At 38.0% G+C, this 20,486-nt stretch overlaps 1 protein-coding gene across 1 annotated transcript; it reads left to right on the forward strand.

The window, feature by feature from the left end:
* The first annotated feature begins 1,826 nt into the window (after nt 1-1,826).
* Nucleotides 1,827-17,171, forward strand: LOC134528580 (lipase member H-like). The gene is made up of 7 exons (XM_063362326.1): nt 1,827-2,240; nt 3,156-3,219; nt 4,209-4,345; nt 5,131-5,376; nt 7,498-7,680; nt 15,370-15,526; nt 17,002-17,171. Exons 1-7 carry the CDS (start codon nt 2,180-2,182, stop codon nt 17,057-17,059), a joined length of 906 nt encoding a protein of 301 aa, XP_063218396.1. The 5' UTR covers nt 1,827-2,179; the 3' UTR covers nt 17,060-17,171.
* The last annotated feature ends 3,315 nt before the right edge of the window (nt 17,172-20,486 follow it).

Consider the following 20,486-nt stretch of genomic DNA (forward strand, 5'->3'; position numbering starts at 1 on the left):
TATGTATGAAATGTGTTGTTGGGGGGGGGGGGGGCTAAAGTTTTAGCAAGTTAATTGGCGCCACCGTGTCTAGGGGACTCAACCCCAGGGCGTGATGTCGCTCGTCCAGGGACGTGACTCATTTCTCCCCGACCTGCCTCGGGTGGCGGCGAGCGAAGCGACTGGGGAGAGACATGGCTGCCGAGGTGGTTCGCCAACAACCATAAGTACCGGTAGGTGAACCCGAGTCGTGCCACGGGTGTGCGTCAGTTAAACACTTAGAGTAAAATACGCTTGCAATAATCAATCCATACTTAAAAACTCTTTAACAATTTATGTAAAACAACTATGGTTCAGATTCATGACATTTAAGATGGCAACATGAGAACACATAAATTTTGCTTGTTAGTGATGTTAGACGTGTACACAGCACTGGCAAGTACTGAAAGACTCGCTCACATTTTTTATATATTTTTTTTGACGTGACGTCTAATAAATCGATGAACGCCGGCTGCATGCACAAAAAAGGATGACTCATTGTCCCGTTATGCTGTGTCCCGTTGCGCTCATTGTACGCATGCGCCGCATCTATCTCTCTTCCACTCGATTGGAACAACCATCGATTTGACTTTTTCGAGGCACATTCAACTTGAAACACTCCCATTCGTTTCCTACTTTTCCTATCATCGTCCTATCCTTAACAGAATAACACAGATTGGAAAAAGTTAAATAGCAAACATGTATAAAAGTTATAGTTAAAATAATCTCTTCGTTAAAGTAATAAACATATTTGAATTAATGAGTGCAAATAAAAGTAAATTTATCAATTAAATTGTAGATTTCATTTCACTCCTTTGTATCCATACAAAATAGTGATAATTCAATAAAAATGATTCAATTTTATTCATAAAAGTATGCAATCATTTCATCAATGTTTTGTTATGATGTCACGTTAAACTATCGTCCGTAAACCGACTTTACAGACAACCAATTTTTTTATAACTTGTGGTGCATGCAGTTCTAATGGGAATGGATCCTACATTGTCATCTTGAGATATTGTTGTAATTGACTTTTGGCTACAAGTTATCTGATATTTGCTCAAGTTTTTTGTGTTCTGGGTGTGCAAAAAAATTTTTGTTATTTCAAGCAAGTTGTCTGTAAAAGACCAGTGCTGCTGAAAGAAAGTTTTTATTGATTCAAAAGTTTATCATTTATGGAAATAACTAGTGTCTACAGATGAACAGATGTAACACAGTACGGAGGGCCCAAAAACCTTGTGTAGGTACCTGCCGGCTCTCGTAAAGTGAACAATGAAGGGCAATAATTAAAGACCGGTAGGGATGAGCTATGCACAGAGATTGTAACTTACTGAAGGTCACCTATAAAGTTGAGGTCTGGCAATTTCTCATCCAGAAATATTTTTGCTTAATTAATCAACTAAGCTTATTTTGTTTTAAATTTGCTTTATTCTGTAACATTAATAAATTTATCTACACCAAAATTTGTACCGTATTGTACATACATAACTTTTTTTTATCTGGCACAGCATAAAAATTTTATAAATCAATTTTCATCACAAAAGAGTTTGTTAAGCCGATATCCATCTTGAATTTTTTTATATATAGAAAGAAACCCTTATTCTTAACCAAATGTTTATGATGACTATTCATAGATCAAAATTTTATCTTTCCAAGTCTAGTTTAAACCACTTCCAGTCATACCTACATACAATAACAGAGAATATATTCCAGACTTCCGGACATTGCAACACATTAAACTATCTGGTGAGAGATAGAGAGATAACTTAGCCTTTATAGATCCTGTATCTCTGAAGGTCTACTAATCATACATGATACACACCATACACCAGTACTACACATTATTTTCTTTCGTACGTAAATTTGTCAAGTGTATGTGGACATTCCAATTTCATGCTTGAAATTTACTGGGCATTAACTTTGTCCAAATTTTTAACAGTGACTTTGGATGTACGGAATTCCTCCTGGCTTCAACCTTCTCTGAACCTGTAACGAGTTATAACGAGCACTTGTAATCTCTGATATCATTGGTGATTGAGACATTGTGTTTTCAGTAGATAACCAGTGGTACAACCAGTCTGCTGATATCAAAACCTGTAGACCAGCTTTGGAGACAGTTCTTCCTCCGGTGCTCACTGAACGCCTCCGAGGGAAAACAAGTATGAGGATCAAGGCTATGAACATCCTCTGCCTACCTCTGTGGCAATTGCTACTGCTCTCGGGTGAGATTCTTTGAGCAGTTGAGGATTGTATTTTAGAACAGTGGCAGCCCTGGGCTTTGCAGGGGCTTAATTCTGATTAGGGTCTCTACCTGGAGAGGGTAGGGACCATCCAAAAAATACGTAAAATAAACTCTTTTAAAAAGAACATTTTTGTAAGCCAACTTAGAACTTAAATTTGATTGATGGGTTTGCTAATTGTATCTTTATAAATTGTGATATGCTTTGTTCGGATAAATTATACTCTTGATTATTTTTACAAATTCTAACGATCAAAGTCCAGATAAACTGCTTCGCTGTATGAGGCAACAAAGTCTTTGAAAGTTTTTCCTATTTGAAATCATGAAAACTCAATGGAAATTATTGATGTGTGTAATTGATTTTCCAGCACTTTCAACTGCATGCTAATAATAATGATTATTTTTCATGGGAAATTAGACAAATCAAATCTGTAGAAATAAAAATTGTAAATGTTTGTTTGTACAAAATAGCTAATCTCTGAAAGTTCTTCACTGATTGCTTTGAAATTTTGGCACGATAGATAAAAATATAGATAGGTAAAAATATATATTTTTAAATTAATGTTTGTTCATCTCTATAAATAAAGATATAGATAGGAAGATATAGACACAGAGATAGCTAGAGGAAGATTTACAGATATATAATGAGATATATTAAGATATAGATAAAAACATAGATGTATAGAGCTAGAGAGAGATGTATATAGAGAAAACTAGTGAGATTTATAGAGGCACATATATAGAGAAATAGAGATGCTTGTATATGTGTACCTACATACTTCAAACAAATAACAAAAAAATTGTTTGCTTGGCCCTGTTTTAGAAAACACTATATACATAGTTAGAGTTAGGGCTTTCAAAGTAGGTATTCATTGCATTTTTTTTTTTCTTTTTCCAGAGTGTGAAAGCAAGGTGGTAACAAACATTACAGCAAAGAATGTGACCTTTTATCTATTTACATCGTGAGTAACTCAAAGTGGTAACATTTGTAATAGCTTCTATTCTGTTTCTGGCAATTTACTGCTCAACTCCTTGGATCACCGTTTTTTTTTCGCCCTAGTTCTGTGCCGTTTTGTTGTGTTTTTTTTATTGTTCGTGTTTTCATGTCGTAGTTTGTGTCTCGATTTTGTCTGTGGGTTGCGTCCATTCCTACTCCTGCAGTAACGGTATCCGACACATACATGACTTTATGAAGTGTCCTGTATTTAAGACCACAGAAAAATTTATGTAAGATTAGAAAGTCATGAAATCATGGTGTAAGAAAAAAAATAATCCTGCAACAGGGAAGTTTATTTATTAGTTCAGATAACATGTATGGTAACTGTTTTAATGGCATTAGATTTTCTTTTCCATGGAATTTTGTGAAGAAATACTTAAGTGGTACTTTTTTGACGTGACAACGTCTAATAAATCGATGAACGCCGGCTGCACGCAAGAAAAAGTGTCCCGTTACGCACATTGTCCCATTATGCTGTGTCCCGTTACGCTAATTGTACGCTTGTGCCGCAGATATCTCTCTTCCACTCGATTGGAACAACCATCGATTTGACTTTTTCGAAGCACATTAAACTTGAAACACTCCCATTCGTTTCCTACTTTTCCTATCATCGTCCTATCCTTAGCAGAATAACACAGATTGGAAGAAGTTAAATAGCAAACATGTATAAAAGTTATAGTTAAAATAATCTCTTCATTAAAGTAATAAACATATTTGAATTAATGAGTGCAAATAAAAGTAAATTTATCAATTAAATTGTAGAATTCATTTCACTCCTTTGTATCCATACAAAATAGTGCTGATAATTCAATAAAAATGATTCAATTTTATTCATAAAAGTGTGCAATAATTTCATCAATGTTTTGTTATGACGTTTTCACGTTAAACTATCGTCCGTAAACCGACTTTACAGACAACCAATTTTTTTTTACAAATTTTTTTTTCCTTGGTCAGGCGCAACCCTAAGGTTCCAACTGTGATGAAGATCAACGACAGTGCCTCCCTCGGCCACTTCAACGCCAGTCTCAGCACGGTCGTGGCCGTGCACGGACAGAACGGGCACGGGAGAGGACTCGACGCCATCCCGCACGGTAACTTGGCGCAAGTGCAGTTGTGTGCGGTAGCCATTGCTGCAACTTCAAGCTCAAGGGCCCCGCCTAGTCAGGGGTGTTAACTGTGTTAGTGAGGCGACACACTCCCTGGTGCTCGTAGCGCGGTGTTTTCTCCAAGCGCGAGGCCCCGGACTGGCGCTCAGTCTTCTTGTCGTGCATGGCACAACTGTGAGATCTGAGCTGTAACCGTAGCATTACATGGCGGAGATATGAAGGTTTAATACATGTCCATTGATGAGTGTATTCATGAATCTTACTACTGCCACCTGCCCTCGTGACCTTATAATATGCACTTATAATATGCATGGTGACGACGCACATCTTTTTTTTTTTTTTTGACGTGATAACGTCTTGTAAATCAGTGAACGCCGGCTGCACGCACGAAAAAGCATGACTCATTGTCACGTTCCGCCTGAGCCAGAGCGTGCAAGAACCGGCCAACCACCGTGCGAGAAAATCTTCTATAATATCAAACAGGTTAAATGCGAGCTTTTTAACTAATTGTTCGTTATTATATTTAAACAAATTAATTAAATTAAATTGGCGAAAACTGTAAATAATATTTGAAAATTAAAAAGATTGCAATTTTTCATCAATGTTTTCTTATGACGTTATCGCGTAAAATTATCGTCCGTAAACCGACTTTACAGACGACCCCCTTTTTTATCTATTTGTTTATAATCATTAATGTGTCTAGGCTCGCTTACATGTATATAAAATGGCTTGTGGAGGATAATGATCTCGCACGTGTGTTGCTCCTGCAGGCTACCTGTCGAAGGGGAGCTACAACGTGATCGAGATGGACTGGAGCGGCCCGGCAGCAGGCGTCTACGACAACGTCAAGTACCTCATCGAGCCGGTGGGCAAGGTGGGGGCGCAGTTCCTGGACTACCTGGCGTCCCAGGGGCTGGACCTGGGCCGCGTGCACCTCGAAGGGGTCAGCTTCGGAGGCCAGGTCGTGGGCATCATGGGCGGCAACGTGAAGGCCGGCCGCGTCGGCAGGATCACAGGTGAGCAAGACAGTCACTCCCTCATGACTCCATCATCGGTCCGAGCAGAGGGACCTAATTTTGCAATTTCGAAATACAAAAGTTGCACATTAGCATCTTTCCAATACCCTAATTTTTATATAAGAAAGGAACCCAATTTTATATGGAACTTCTGTCGTGATTAAATTTTTTTAAATTTGTGAAATTATTTTAAGTACTGCCATTTTGAGTGCCATATTTTTTTCTTGCAAATTGAAAGTTAATATTAAATTATATTGAATTAATTTTTCATGTTTTCGAAATCATATAACTTTCACATGGGTAGCTTCTATTGAAAGCATTTTTGTCATTCCGAACTAATGACGACTTTTCAGTTTTACACCTAGTTCGCAGTTCGCATTCACACAGTATCTTCGCGAGACAATGCAACTAAGATTCAGTCAATTTTGTTAGTTATTCATTTGAAACAGTATTAGTAACTCATTCTCTATGAAGCCTGCTAGTTATATAATTTTTTTGAAAAAAAACTCGGTTTACATTGTGTACACAGTTCGCAAAATGTTAAGATTGTTGTATAATACAATATATTTCAGCTCTTCATCCATCCAAGGTGAAAGCATAAGTAGTTCACAAAATTTTTTGTTGTGTCTAGTTCTGAATTTTAATTCGTAACTGTATCATAAAATACTAAGTAATTTACGCAGCGGTGCCCCCCCCCCCCCCCCCCCTCAAACACTATGACTCACCGCCCCCCCCCCCCCCCTGAAATTTTTTATGCCATTTTCTCAATGATTTACTCAATTATTTTATAATATTATACTTTTTTAGTATTATATTTTATCACATTTTGCATTAATTAAAACTGATTTTCTAATATAATTTTGGTCATATCAGGTAATATTTCCATCCTGAACCAACAGATGCCAAACTGCTTTTGTTGAGGAAAGTGCGGGGTTGCCAATTTGATTTACAAGATCCCTTTCAATTATCAAAGCACCAGAAACATATTTTCACATTAGAAGCTATAATTATGTAAATACATTTTTCTCGTCTTTTAACCATTTCCCCCCCCCCCCCCCCCCCTGAAATTTTAATGACGCAGTCTGCGTCGTTACCCCCCCCCTTGTGGGCACCCCTGATTTACGTACTAGTTCAGTGATGGCCAAGTGTCAGCCAGCTGGCTGCATTCGACACGCGACATTGTATCGTGCACCCTGCCTAAAGAATCTTACACTAAAGAAATATCAGGTAAACTGTTTTGTATAAAATTTATATGTTTGCATTCAAGTAGAAAACTTTATGAGCAGACACTGCCACGAAGCCAAAGAAATTTTGAAAAATATTATTAATTTTTTTTGTAATGGGTGTTTCATGGTAGTTATTTATAGATTTCAAATTGTTTAGTTCTTTAAAATACTGTTTTAAACAGACTTATTCTCAGATTATTCATAAACGTGCCACATATTGTATTTATTGGTTATCCAACAAAATATTACGACATAAAAATTGTTATAGAAAATTTAATATTTACTCAAATACATCTGGCCCTCTGATTATTTTTAAAAATGATGTTTGACTCTCGTAAAGAGTGAAGTTGGCTATCACTGCTTGATTGCATTGTGGAAGTAAATGGATGATTGCTCTCTCTTTCCAACACACGCTACTGCCGTAAGCGTTGTCCCTGTTTCCGAGTGCTGTGTCGCCAAATATCAGACGTTTTTGAAATTGATAGGTGTGTGACATTATTTTGATTTCTTTATCACATGAACATTAAAGTTTTCCTATGAATTCGTAACAGTAGATGTGTTTGAATTGTTTAGTGTTTTAAGTTAAAAAAAGAGGTGGATCTATTACAGATTTATGAGCATGATAGTTTGAGAATGTTATCAATTACTCCCCACAGGCGAGAGTTTATAAAGGCAGGAAAACTGGTAAGAGCCTGATGATGGCGACTGCAATGCAGACCGAAACGTCGGTGAATCATTCGCCAAGGACGACGCGGGGCTACAACCCAGAATCTGAGCTACTTCAGACAAATGGTCGTGAAAGCCTGCGGACTTTATCAGTTGCTGCAGGGTTTGTTAAATTTGATTGTCGTGCCGGAGAATTCCAGAGAAGCGCGAGTTGTGAACTTCTCTGCAGGCCTGGACCCCGCGCGGCCGTGGTTCGACACCCTGGGCCCTGAGCACCGGCTGGACGACACGGACGCCCAGTTCGTGGACGTGATCCACACGTGCGCCGGCAAGGTGGGCTGGCTCACCCCGCTGGGACACGCCGACTTCTACCCCAACAGCGGCAACTGCAGCCAGCCGGGCTGCACCGACCGTGAGCACTGTTTTGGGCACAATTTTAAATTTTGAAATTTTTGAACAAATAATTTTACCAGTAGTAGCTTGGCTTCTGGGTTGTAGCCGTGTCCTTGGCAAAAAAATTCACCGACGTTTCGGTCCACATTGCAGTCGCCATCATCAGGGAGCATTTACCTAGTAGGTAACTGCCCCCTGATGATGGTGACTGCAATGTCGACCGAAACGCCCGTAAATCATTCGCCAAGGACGTCGGCTACAACCCAGAAGCCAAAGCTACTTCAGACAATGGCAGTGAAAGCCTTGAACATTACATATTAATTTTACCAGTAATTTTGCAGCTGAAAACTTAAACTTTTTCCGCTCTCTGTACACTCCCATTTAATCTTTGTCAGGCCAGTCTCCCCAATCCTGTTCCCGGCACTAGAGCCGATTTTGACGAGTCTTTTTTGCGAGCTAGCAGGTGCGCTAATTTCGTCCCCGCTTGGACGCACGCCCTTCGCCTGTAATTCTCCTCCGAGCCGTGACCAAGACGGCTTATCTCGGCGTTCTCCCAGGGCACTGTCGTTCTCGGAGCTCTCCTGAGGCAGGGTGTCCACAAGGAAAAAAATATTTCGTACCAACTTAGGCGAGAAAAAAGTACTAGATTTGAAAAAATAGTACTAAATTATAATTTGTTATGATTTAACAATTTAGGAAGTTATTATGACATTGCAATGCTTTAACTTAAATATCACACCACACACACACACACATACATTCCATAGTTTTTAAAAATAATTACGCTTAATAATAAAACATATTGGAGTTACTGTAATAACATTATTATATTAAAGAAAAAAGTACTAGACCTGAGCGTAAATGCACTTGACCACTAAAAAAACTTATAAAAGTACTGGATCTAGTAGGACAGTACTAACTGTGGACACCTTGGCGAGAGGCACACCCGCGAGTCGTCTTAACTCCGCCTGTCTCTCCCCGTATCGACCTCCTACTTCGAGCCGGCTGGAAGAGATCCGAGGGCTGGTCGTGTTCGAGTTTGTCCACGCCTCGCGCCAGGCACGAGACGAGAGTGAAGCACCGACGGACTTTATCGGTGTGCGGAATGGGAGCACCCTGAGAAAACTCGCCGACTCGCATCAACATGCGCCACGCAGAGTAAAACGCTTAGAGATACGAGTGGGAAAATTTTCAGAAGAAAAATTTCTCTTTATTCCACTACCGGCGTATGCTCACACGATTTAACGTTTTATAATATTTTTTTTTTGGTTGCAGATTGGTAGGCGTGCCACTTGTCGCACTATCTATTGTATGGCGTCCGCTAATTCAAGGTGACTCTGAATACAATGCCCACACACGACAACCTTCAGTATGTCATAACCTTTGTTGTCAAGTGTGATACTTCAATCATAGATGACCTTGGATATAATTATTTTTGACATGAAATTTTAGACAGTATTTCTGATATACATTGTTTAAAAAACTCTTCTTTTTTTTTTTTTACTGTTCTATATAAGTTATAAAGATTACTCAAGTCTCTGAATATCTATTTATTTTTTTAAATACATAGTTCTAAAAAATATTACATTTCTGGTTGCACAGTTTTTTTTTATGAAATATTTTCTTCACTGTAAAGATAGGTGGCATCTCTATACATAGGGAGGAAGCCTTGTTGACCAATAAGTACGGACAAGATTATATGCTGAATAACTGTATGCTATAAGACCGAAATAACACCGCAAAGTATGGCGATAAAACATTGTTCTCTGTTTCAACGAATTTCTTCCGGAGGATCATAAATATATTAAGAGTCTGATTTAGTGAATACAAATATGACAACGAAACGATAGCCAAATACAAAACAGACGACCCGACTGCACGCGGCCCGCCATCTTGCTGAACTGTTTATACGACACACAGAAGGGGCACAAGTAACACTTCACACAAGGACATATGTCACAAAGTCCGAACAAACATATAACGCTGAAATGCGAGTTACTGCACCATTTAGCACCGAAATGAAACTAAAAATATGAAATTAATCAGCAATTCAACAAAACTTAACTCAAATGTTATCTTTTACTATAAAAAATAAATTAATGTAACTTCTTTATAATGAATTGTACCAGAATGTATGAACTAAATAAACTGGGGATAGTTTAATATTATGTTTATTGATCTTGCATCTCTTATTAGTAAAACTTTATATGTTTTTGTTTTTACATTCATGATGCTGTCAAATTTTTCAAACACACCACAAATATTTGGCAATTGATTTTTATTTTTCTGAGTAGTTCAGTTCTAGACATGCTTATTACTAATGATTTTTTATTTTTTTGTATAAGTGCATTATGTGTCATTCAAAATGAGACTATTTTGGTGAACTATGTAAGAAATTTTTTTTGTTTCATATTTTTTGTATATTTCACAGTTTTTTTATGAATACAAGGTATAAAAAAATAAACAGAAATCTCCTGTTTTGAAAACAAAATTGCATTAAAAATAAAACCATAAAATCTTATCCCTACCAATAAACTAACACAGGCTGCTTGGACTGGTCAGTTTTTGAGGTGAAACCTTTCTGCAGCTGGTGGGATAAGTAAAGACGATTACGTCATCAAAGTATAATGAAAAGTACGTAACGGAGATTGTAGATAACAAACATTATCAGTAACGATCAGGAATGGGGCACTGAATGGATGTTTGCATAATAGCACACTCACATACTTGCTTATTTTTGCACTTGTGCACTTCCATGCTTGCCTACTGGCACTCTTTCATTCTTCTGCACTTGCATACATTCTTACAGATTATTATACCTCTATCTGTGAGATTCACCTCTAACGCTCCGTGATGGTAACATACCCATGTGTTATGATGAATGTTTTTTTCTTTTGTTCTATAAACTGTTACTTCGCTCAGCTTTGCATGCATAGTGGAAAATAACACACAGGTGTATCGTAGAAAGAAAGGATAGCTACCTTCTTTCAAAAACTCACTACACAAGGATAGGTTAGACTAGTCAGCCAAAACCTTTGCCATCAAGAAAAAAAATTTAGTGCCTAGAGATTTTTTTAATGCCGTCATCTCGTTATGTCCCCTGAAATTTTTACCTGCAACCCCATTCCTTGGTTGATGTCCATAGCTTATGCAGAGCTGTTCCTAAATAACAGAAAGCTCTGTAATTAGAGGTGGAAGTTTCTATACTTTGATACCTCAATAACTGTTGATGCTTTGTCGAATCGGTACCTAGTATTGAGTATCAGTCCAAAACTCTAATACAGAAAGAATCAACACGTTTCTTGTGCTATGCCGGACACCTAAGAAATTCCTGAGCTTTCCACAGTCATTCAGTGTAGCTTGACTCGTCAACAAGACAAGAAATAGGTTTTATCGCAAAATAGTTTCAATGCATGTTCTTGTTGCTGACAATTTGTAAATTTTGTGAAACCAAAACAATAATAATATTTTTTTATTCAGTGTTGTTTTTAATGTACACATCATTTCAATAGATGATTTGATCTTTTATTATGTACTATGAGAAAAAATAATGACATTTCATATGTAGTTTTAACAGAATCATTAGTATTTTTTCAGTAGTAGAAAAAGAAACTAGTTTCATATCCACTTTAGTCTCTAATCTGTTCCAATTAATTCTAAATGTTAATACAACTCCAAAATATTTGCCGCTTATATAATTTTTTTTTTTAAATTTCTATATTCTATGATCTACATGCAGTGTATTAAATACTATCAATGAATGTGTTTCTCTAATGTCCTAATTATTTACTTATCTCTTAATATATGCTTCAGCTATTACTTCATGTTGTAAGTCATGTGCTGGGTATCTTTAAGGTTCCACATTGTTATTAGAAATGAACAGAAACAAGGTGTGATTCTGTCTGAATATAATTACATCAAATTTATTAAAGGAAAATTTATAACAGATATTAAAAAATATAAACATACAATATAAATTACGTACTTAAACAGATCTCAGGTATATTCAGAAAAAAAAAATATGGGCTAGCCCTAATTGAAATTATAAAAAGGTTTCATTTAAAAATACATAAATCAATAAAAAAATACAAATATGTTTAAACCATTCCAGTATTCTGAAAGTCCAGAAATTATGTTTATATGATGAACTGCGTCTGACAGCGTAATTTAGGAAAGTTCAAAAAAAGGTTGAAAGACACAGTAGCGCCGGAGGTCGGGGCTTCGTTTCCCGGAGCTCACGCGGGAACATGATGCCAGGGCGCCTGTGTGCTGTTGTGGAAGGGAGATGAAAAATGCCAATTCGGCGTCCGGCTCTCGGACCCTGTTTGCGAACAGTCCAAATCAAAACTGATCAGAACTTGTACACAGACAGTATACGGGGCAGAAAATGCCCAGAAAAGTTAAGGGGAGGTTGAGGAAAGTCGCGGATCGTAACTCACCAGACGGGGAAGTTGGCTTCTATTTACCGATGCGTCGCCAGCCAGGAACTGGATCCCGCGAATGCGCGGCTGGGCGCGGATGTTTTCATTATTTCAAAAAAAATTATTTAAAAGAAAAATAACTATTACTCTTTGTACTATGCAGACGGACTAAACTACTTGAAGAAGATTACAGGGATAGCATCCCTTATTTAAGCGACTACATCGTCGGTTGCGCCCGGATGGAAGTCTTGCAGTGTCTCGTCGACTCGCCGATAATCGCAAATGGTCCGTCTGCAGTCGCGACGCGAAGTGTCTCGCGAAGAACCACGTTTCGTAATTAAAAGTAAATGTTCTATTAAAGTGGAGGGGGGGACTGGGACGTCCGGACCGAAAGGTTCCGAAGTTCCCCGAGTGGGAGTCATAAAAAAACTCTGACTGATGTCTCGAAGTTGGTAGCACTGGCCGACCTTAGCGCTACCTGTTGAGGGGTGTCTGAAATAAAAAAGAATCGACTCGCCCAAGGCATCTGCTTTAACAAGGGAATAAAGGGGCAGTCAGGTGCTGCGCTCTGGCGGCCTACAGGGTAAGTTGGCTGGGCGGTTAGCGAGTTTGCCGCTAGATGTCGTGGGGTGGTCCATCTTTGCACTCACATTTTTTATGCAAGGCGTCCTTGGAGACGGTCGCTGTCTGCTGGAGTTTATGACCGGTCATTGGTCTTAGGCGAATTCTAAGAACTGAAGGGGGGAGTGGAGTAAGTGGGGGGCATAAAACGCAACGACGCTAGGAACGCGCGTCCATGACGTGCTTTTCGAGGAGAGAACCTAATACGTATTCGTGACAGTAAAGGCTATGGTCAGCTCGCCTCTGAGAAATGGTAACAGCTCGTCCAGAGCTGTTGTATGCAGTTTTAGTCATGAAGTGAAGTAACGTTACAGGCCTGGGACGTGCCTGTAAGCGAGGGAAATTTCAAAAGGGCTGCCAACAAAGTCTTAGATCTGCAAAAGATCCTATAGGTCTCTGGGAAAGGTGCTTCTGTCTACTGGCACAAAGTTTAACTAAGGAGAGTACACCAGCCTAACAAAGAGTAAATCGCCCAAAGTAACCAAATTATAAAGAAAAATAAAATTTCCAAAAATAATTTAAAATTATATAAAATTAGAGTGAGAAAAAAACGTGTCGAAATTCCTAATTTCCGGCACAGTCATTTTTGTTCTTGTCTATGTTGCTTTTTATCCCTTTTTTTCATTTCTTTTAAAATTTGTTATTTGTTTGTTATTATTTTTGTATTTATTTGTATTGTGTCTACTACTTTGGCCCTCAGCTGTTGGTAGATATCTCACAACTTTAAATAAATGAATAATTAAATAAAATTATTTGTGTGAATAATCTGTATCCAGTGCTGGAATCACAATAGCGTTACAGATGCAATGCATTGGGCGTACATATTTTTTTCTAACCAATCACGTTCTACACATCTGTGACGTCAGCACGACATAAATGGCGGACGCAACACACTTCCCTATTATAAATATTGTCTATTTCCAACTTGTTGTGGGCACAACACTACTGTACAGAGCATCAGAACTTTGTTTTCCAAAGATGGTTAGACTAGTGGATTGGTAATACAATCATTATTTCTGTAACGTCAATGTCAAACTTGGGTGTCACTTCGGCTGAGGATTCGACACAGCTTAAAACTTGTAAACTATGAAAGCTACAGATTTGAAGGAAAAAAATATATCTTAGTAGAGCAGACTTTGCTCGTGGCCGTTAACCTGGTTAACATTTGCAGTGACGTTGTAATGAGCGTTGTTGGTGAGTGTGGAACTGAAGTCAGTGAGAGCTGCAACTCCAAAAGTAATTGACTGAGTTGCGTGATTTAAACTTTAAATGGCTTGTTAGTGAACACTGAGTGGTGCTAGTTGAGTGGAATAACTATAGAGTTACTAACGTTGTTTTTTGAGCCATTGATAACAAAATGCCCAAGCGAAAACATGTTATGTTGGAGAAATGAAAGAAAAAAAGCAAAATCGCCCGCGCAGAAGCAATCAAATGCAGAGAAGTGTGGCAGGTATCGAACGAGGCAAAAGGCGCCCGAGAGAAATGAGCCAGTGGGGCAAAACGAGCCCCGAAAGAGACATGAGGCATGGAATATGCGCTCGAGCGAGCCTCAGCCGTCTGCCTCGCAAGAAGCGACGGGGAATGCAGAAGGTTGTTCGGTAATGGACGTGTGTGTGCTCTCTGATGACTCCTGATGGTGTCGTGGAGTCAGTGGAGCCTGTGGCTGTGAAAGATGGGCCGAGTTTGTCGCGGTTCGGTGTCACAATTTTTTATCAGCTGCCAAACTGTCAAGAAAGAGACCTGAGGCAATGGAAAAAAAAGGCTGGTAGATTTAGTGTGCAACATTTAACCAACAAACAATTGTTACAGTCTTCAAGGCCACTTTCCATAGTTTTGCAGACACTCAGAAACATTACTATTACTTAGCATAAATTAGTTAGCAGGAAAGAAATATACCGTCTGCAGCATTGTTAATAAAGCTTCAATTTTCTCATGAATACGATGCTAATTTAATTTCTTCAACCATAAATTGCTCAAATGTTGAAATTTAATTCTTTTTATAACTTAAATATGTATATATTTTTTTTGTGTCACAATATTTCTGGCGTGGCCACCCGACCGTCAAGTTCATTGAATTTGTGTGAAATAATAAAACAACACCAATTTTGTTAAATTATTTTATTTATTTCATACACAAAAACATTCCCATTCAGCGCAATGTAAATTCATGAAACAAATCCCTGGCGGGTGTAGTCCAAAATACAGTTTACCCAGAATTAATTTTTTCCCTAAATTTATAGGTGCAAGAACGTGTAGCGATTTTTCCAACTGGGTATTTAATTTGTACTAAGCATTTTTCTCTGAAACAGTTCATTTTAATAAAAATGTGTGTTTGGTAGGTACTTAATAGCAAAAAACAATTTTTATTTTTTAATCTTTGTTTGGCTCCTGGGTGAAGACCACATGTCCACATACACCTGATATTTTGCTTTGGCCAAACATCTTTCGTGTCGTGCCGTCACACTGTTGTGATTCCAGCGTAATTCTATATTATGTTATATTATTGGTCAAATGTTTAATAACTATTTTCAGGGACATGCAAAATTGTTTATTAATGCATAATGAACAATGATGTTTGTTTCCAGTGAAAGAACGGGGTATGGGGGTATCATAATGGTAGGTATCGTCTCAAATGTACGCTCATGTGTGCGTGTGTGTACGTGCAGAGAAGTGCAGTCACGTGAGGGCGCTGTACTACTTCGAGGAGTCCATCACGTCCAAGGTGGGGTTCCGGGCGACCAAGTGCGACAGCTGGGCGGACTACGAGAGTGGCTCGTGTGCCGGCCACGCCACCGTGCTCATGGGGGAGCCCACGCCCGCGAGGTAGAGCTGGACTCACGAGGATCTGTCTCATCCGTCCATCCGCCCATCATACGTCCATCATGCGTCCATCCGCCCATCCGTCCATCATCCATCCATCATCCGCCCATCATCCGCCCATCATCCGTCCATCTGTCCATCATCCGTCCATCCGTCCATCATCTGTCCATCATCCGTCCATCATCCGTCCATCATCCGTCCATCCGTCCATCCGTTCATCCGTCCATCATCTGTCCATCATCCATCCATCCGTCCATCCATCCATCCATCCATCATCCGTCCATCCGTCAATTGATGTGACCTCTAGCCAATCTTGATGCCCCAAAAAAATTCTATCCGTCCAACCGTCAAAACCTTGCCAAGTTTCAGCTTTTGAAGGACCGATGGATGAAATTATAACCTCAAAAATGTCTGAAAGGCATTGCCTTTATTTTAGAAGTTTTTTTTTATATATGTTTATTTGTTTAGCTACTTCCATATTATGTTCTTAAGTTCCGTTGGAACAAGTTTTTGAAGTTTGATGTTTGAAACAAAAATTTAAAGAGACACAAAAGTGTAACTAATAAAGTACGGTGACTCGAAAAGCAGTCTTGCTAGTGAGTAAAGCAGAGAAAGTCAGTTCTAGTACCGACAGGCTTGAGGAGCGTGTAAATACTGCTGCAAGACAATCAAGTTTTGAAAGTTACAAGCCGGAATTCAAAGGAATAACTTACTACGTTTTATTATTACAATAGCTCAATGAATTTACAAACCGCATAGCAGAAAACAACAAAATAGGGCAAGCACATTAAATTAAAGACAGTCAAAATATTATTATTATCACAAGATGCAATTACGATAATGGAGGATTAAAAAATTAAATGATATAGGTTTACTTGTAGCAGTCAAGGTCCGTGTCGCAAAGAATAGACAATATCGAGCACTGAATAGAAACATCCCTACGTAAGTTATCCTCGGATACAAGAATGCTACAGACTAGGAACAGCTGTTATACAGTTGCCTGTTCGAGTTAAAAAAAAAACACGCTGAAATCCAAAAGGCCAAGCAGTGCAAAATACGCAACATCTTGGAAAGAATACAAATACAGTAAGTAAACTTCCGATAATCCAGCCATTCGGGACTGCTGGTGCCGGATCAATGGACGATACATCACTTTATTGATAAACACTAAGTTGTAGAGCAAATACGTACCTCTGAAAGATGTTTGGCTACAAATATTGTTCAGCAGGAACATAAAAATGAACATTTCAACACAAACACAGGTCTCTATGCTGAGGAGTATTCGCAGAATTTCATCATGGGAAGAGAAGGGTGATAAGAACCACTTTCGTCGCTGCTTGCTTTCAAATTCTTTCCATTTGTTTGGTAGGAATGATAGATTTTTTTTTAGTATTACAGGGGGAGGGGTTATACCTCCCTCTTTCCCCTTCTGTACCTTCCTGTCTGTACTGAAATATTTCTTTTTTTTTCCCCTTCAGCACTCGTGGAGTGTACTACCTGCACACCGCAAGTTCCTCGCCCTTCGCGCGTGGCTGAAAACTTCAGCAGTTGGAAGTGATTGCAGCAACAGAAGAAAATTGTATAAATTGTACAACACTTAACAGAGTAAAGAAATTCTCTTTAAAAAAAAAAAATAAATAAAATAAAACAGTTTCCATTATTTGCCCAGATTTGTTAGATGATTGATCGAAAGGAAATATTTCACCCCCCACTTTTGTTCCCATTGTTTTTCACATTATTAGCCACTGTATTCAAGCAGGCATTAATACAGTATTTTCATTTGTGTGGCTAGATAACAGTTTTACTTTTCTGTAATATCCACATCAGATTATGTTCTGTTTTCTGCCTGAAGTAGTATTTATTTTTACACACACACACACACACACACACACGAATACTAAATATAAAGAATGTATATATGTTAACATATTAATCAATTATTTTGGTACAGCAACAGCTGCAAAACCTGAAATATATATTTTTTTTAATGATAAGTATGTTTAATTGTTAAAATTTAAAATAATCTGCAATTAGGTATATGCAACATTCAAATAATCTTTTATCATGTGTGTGCAATAAATAGAATATCAATAACCACATGACTTTAACACTGACCAGGGCTACTCCAGACGTGTCTCGCCGCCCATCCCCCCCCCCTTACCATACCATCACCCTCTGTTCCAAACCGTCCACCGAGAGAGAGATAGAGGGAGTTTGTGACTTTGTGAGTGTGTGTTTGTGTGTGTGTGTGTGTGTGTGTGTGTGTGTCCGCCCTGCAAGAGGCACACTCGTAGAGCCTGTGCCACGCACCCCTAACGTAATTACTATTTAAATAATTAATTGTCGTTCCTTATCTTACCTTTTACTGTTCCCTCGTGTGTTCATGTTCACAGGCGAGATATAAGAACCGAGCAGCGCCATGCGTGGTAGGTTTCAGAACTGCCCGACGCGGGCAGGCTATTTTTAAGTAGAAACTAGTAACTTTTTTGTAGGTAATGTTAATTCAGGGAAAATATGGTAAAAAAATTAGTGTTAAGTGATATAAGGGCTTTACTTCGCTACTTTTTTTTTTTATCTCCGTGTCATGGTTCCTTGCCTAACAGTAAATTTGTAGCTTCCTGCGGCCACGAGACACTGACCGCAGGAGTTGCTTCCGATCGCCGGACCTACTTTCCACAAGCCGAGACACAGTGTGGTTCATGCGAGCCAAGTTTGTGGTGCATATTCGTGTTGCAAACTACACAATGTGAGGTCTTCAAAGTATGTACAGTTTCAGGGAAAATTTCTTTATTTTATTTTCTCAATAGGTACCTGATAATTACTAGTCAAACAATTTGCTATTTTTTTATCCTAGCCAACTTGCACACTTATGCCATGTCACAAGTTACAATACCTGTCAGGTCTTGGTTTGGTTGATGATATTTATAAAATGCACTAAACATAAATATAAAAAATTGAATCCTACAAAAGTTAACAAAAGCTGAAGGTCTTTTTCAAGTGAATTTGATAATGCTTGCAATGTGTTTTTTTTTTTCTTTGTAAGTTTTTTGTTTCAGACAAATGCAGATAACAATTTGTGATGATAAAAACTGAATGGTGATAAAGAAAGTTGTTGTGTAAGTGAATGGTATTTTTTGTTGAGTGCCTGATAACATTTTCTTTCAGTGGAGTACTGTGCTTTGAGTGGCTAAATTCCTGTTTTTCGATGTTCCTAGCATCAAGAAAGTACTATGAATGGTCCAATCAAATCCTAAAATACCATAAAATCCTTAATATTTGAATGTTCAATATTCGAAGGAAAAGATTCTAAGAAATAGTTTAGAGAAAATAAGGCAACACTGTTAAGCTCTAAAGTTTACTACGTCAATATTTTTCTTTAATACATATCCTGTAACCATTCCCCAAGACGTAAGATATTGTACTTTTAACATGTAATTATATAAATAAAATTATAATATGTGTTGATTCTGGAAACTTAGTTCATGAATAAAACATTCAAAGGGTTAACCATTTCAAGACCATAGTTAATACTTTTCATTTCTTAAAAATTATTTTATTTCGGACCCTTGAGACCTAGATTCAGATTCGAGGGGTATATTTGAGGGACTCTTTGGGATTCGAACTGGAGATTCGTATTCGAGAAAATTTGGTTCTGACCCATCACTAGAAAATACACACTATGCATAAAAACTGTTCAATATTTTTGATTACGGTCTTATTAAAACAGCATGTAAGAAACACTTTTGCTTCCATATAATATATATATTTTTTCAGGAGTTTTTTCTAGATAAATTTTTATGAAAGTGGAAATGCCTGTCATTTCCACTGTTTTATTGGGGCTCACAGCAACTTTTATTATTTTGCCAAAAAATGTAAGGCTACTACCCAAAAGTTTTTTGAAAAATTTCAATCAATTTTCATTGGCACTTAAAGTAATTGAACTCATTCCAATTTCCTTGTAATTACAAATTACAACACATTTAAGTGTTTTTTGTGCATTCCATCTACCCCTGGTTTGAAGAACATCACGCATGGTTCTCTAATAATGAACTTTGTTAAGGGAATTGTCCTTTAAAAAAATCCCTTTTAAGAAATTTCTCAAAGCACTTAAAAATTCAGGTATATTAACAGGGAAATGTTATCAAAAGGGTACAATTTTATGTATTTACAGGTCCAATGCTAATTTTTTTCAACTTATTATGCACAAAATTTTCTTAAGTCGGTTTTTTTATAATATGAGCTTATTGCTCAACTTGGCTTATGCCTTAAAAAAATTTCTAAGTGAACTGGAAGATTTTTTACATCACAGTTCACATTGTCTTCAGATTATACAGGAAAAAAAAACATAGTGATGTAATGACTCGCCTTTATGTCCTTAATCTATGTTGAACCACAACTATACTTTGCTGCTAGCAGCGGCCGAAGACAGGACAGTATTTACAACCTTTCGGATGGTGACTTGCTCGTCTATTTCTACCCTTCAAGTCGAACGTAATCGTTAAGTTTTTACTTCATCATGTTGCAAGCTAAGCCTTCTCACACACCCAATCAGGGGCGGCCCTTTATTCCCGACCCATTTAGTTGTAGACCCATTTTAATATCTTCATGTAAATGTACTTTACTATTTAGAATTTAGTAAGACTATCAAATATTCACTGCAAACAAATTCGCACAACCATCGTCAAAATTTAAGTTCCAGTTTTGGCTTTAAAATGTTTCTGAGAGATGATTTTTCAAATATTCTGGAGGAAGCCTCCAACCATATTTTTCATTTCTGGATAACCCCCCCCCCTCCGCCTCGTCAGGTAAGATACCCCTCTAAAATAATAGTGTATCACTAAAGTAAATGTGTCAGGCTCCCCACAAAGTTCATGGACGCTACTGAACACAATGTCTTTTACTAGCACAAAGATAGTTACTTACAAGCCTTGTTATGTCATGTACCTAGAACAAATGTGCATGT

This window comes from Bacillus rossius, chromosome 1 (genome assembly GCF_032445375.1).
Source record: "Bacillus rossius redtenbacheri isolate Brsri chromosome 1, Brsri_v3, whole genome shotgun sequence".
Taxonomy (NCBI): Eukaryota; Metazoa; Arthropoda; class Insecta; order Phasmatodea; family Bacillidae; genus Bacillus; species Bacillus rossius.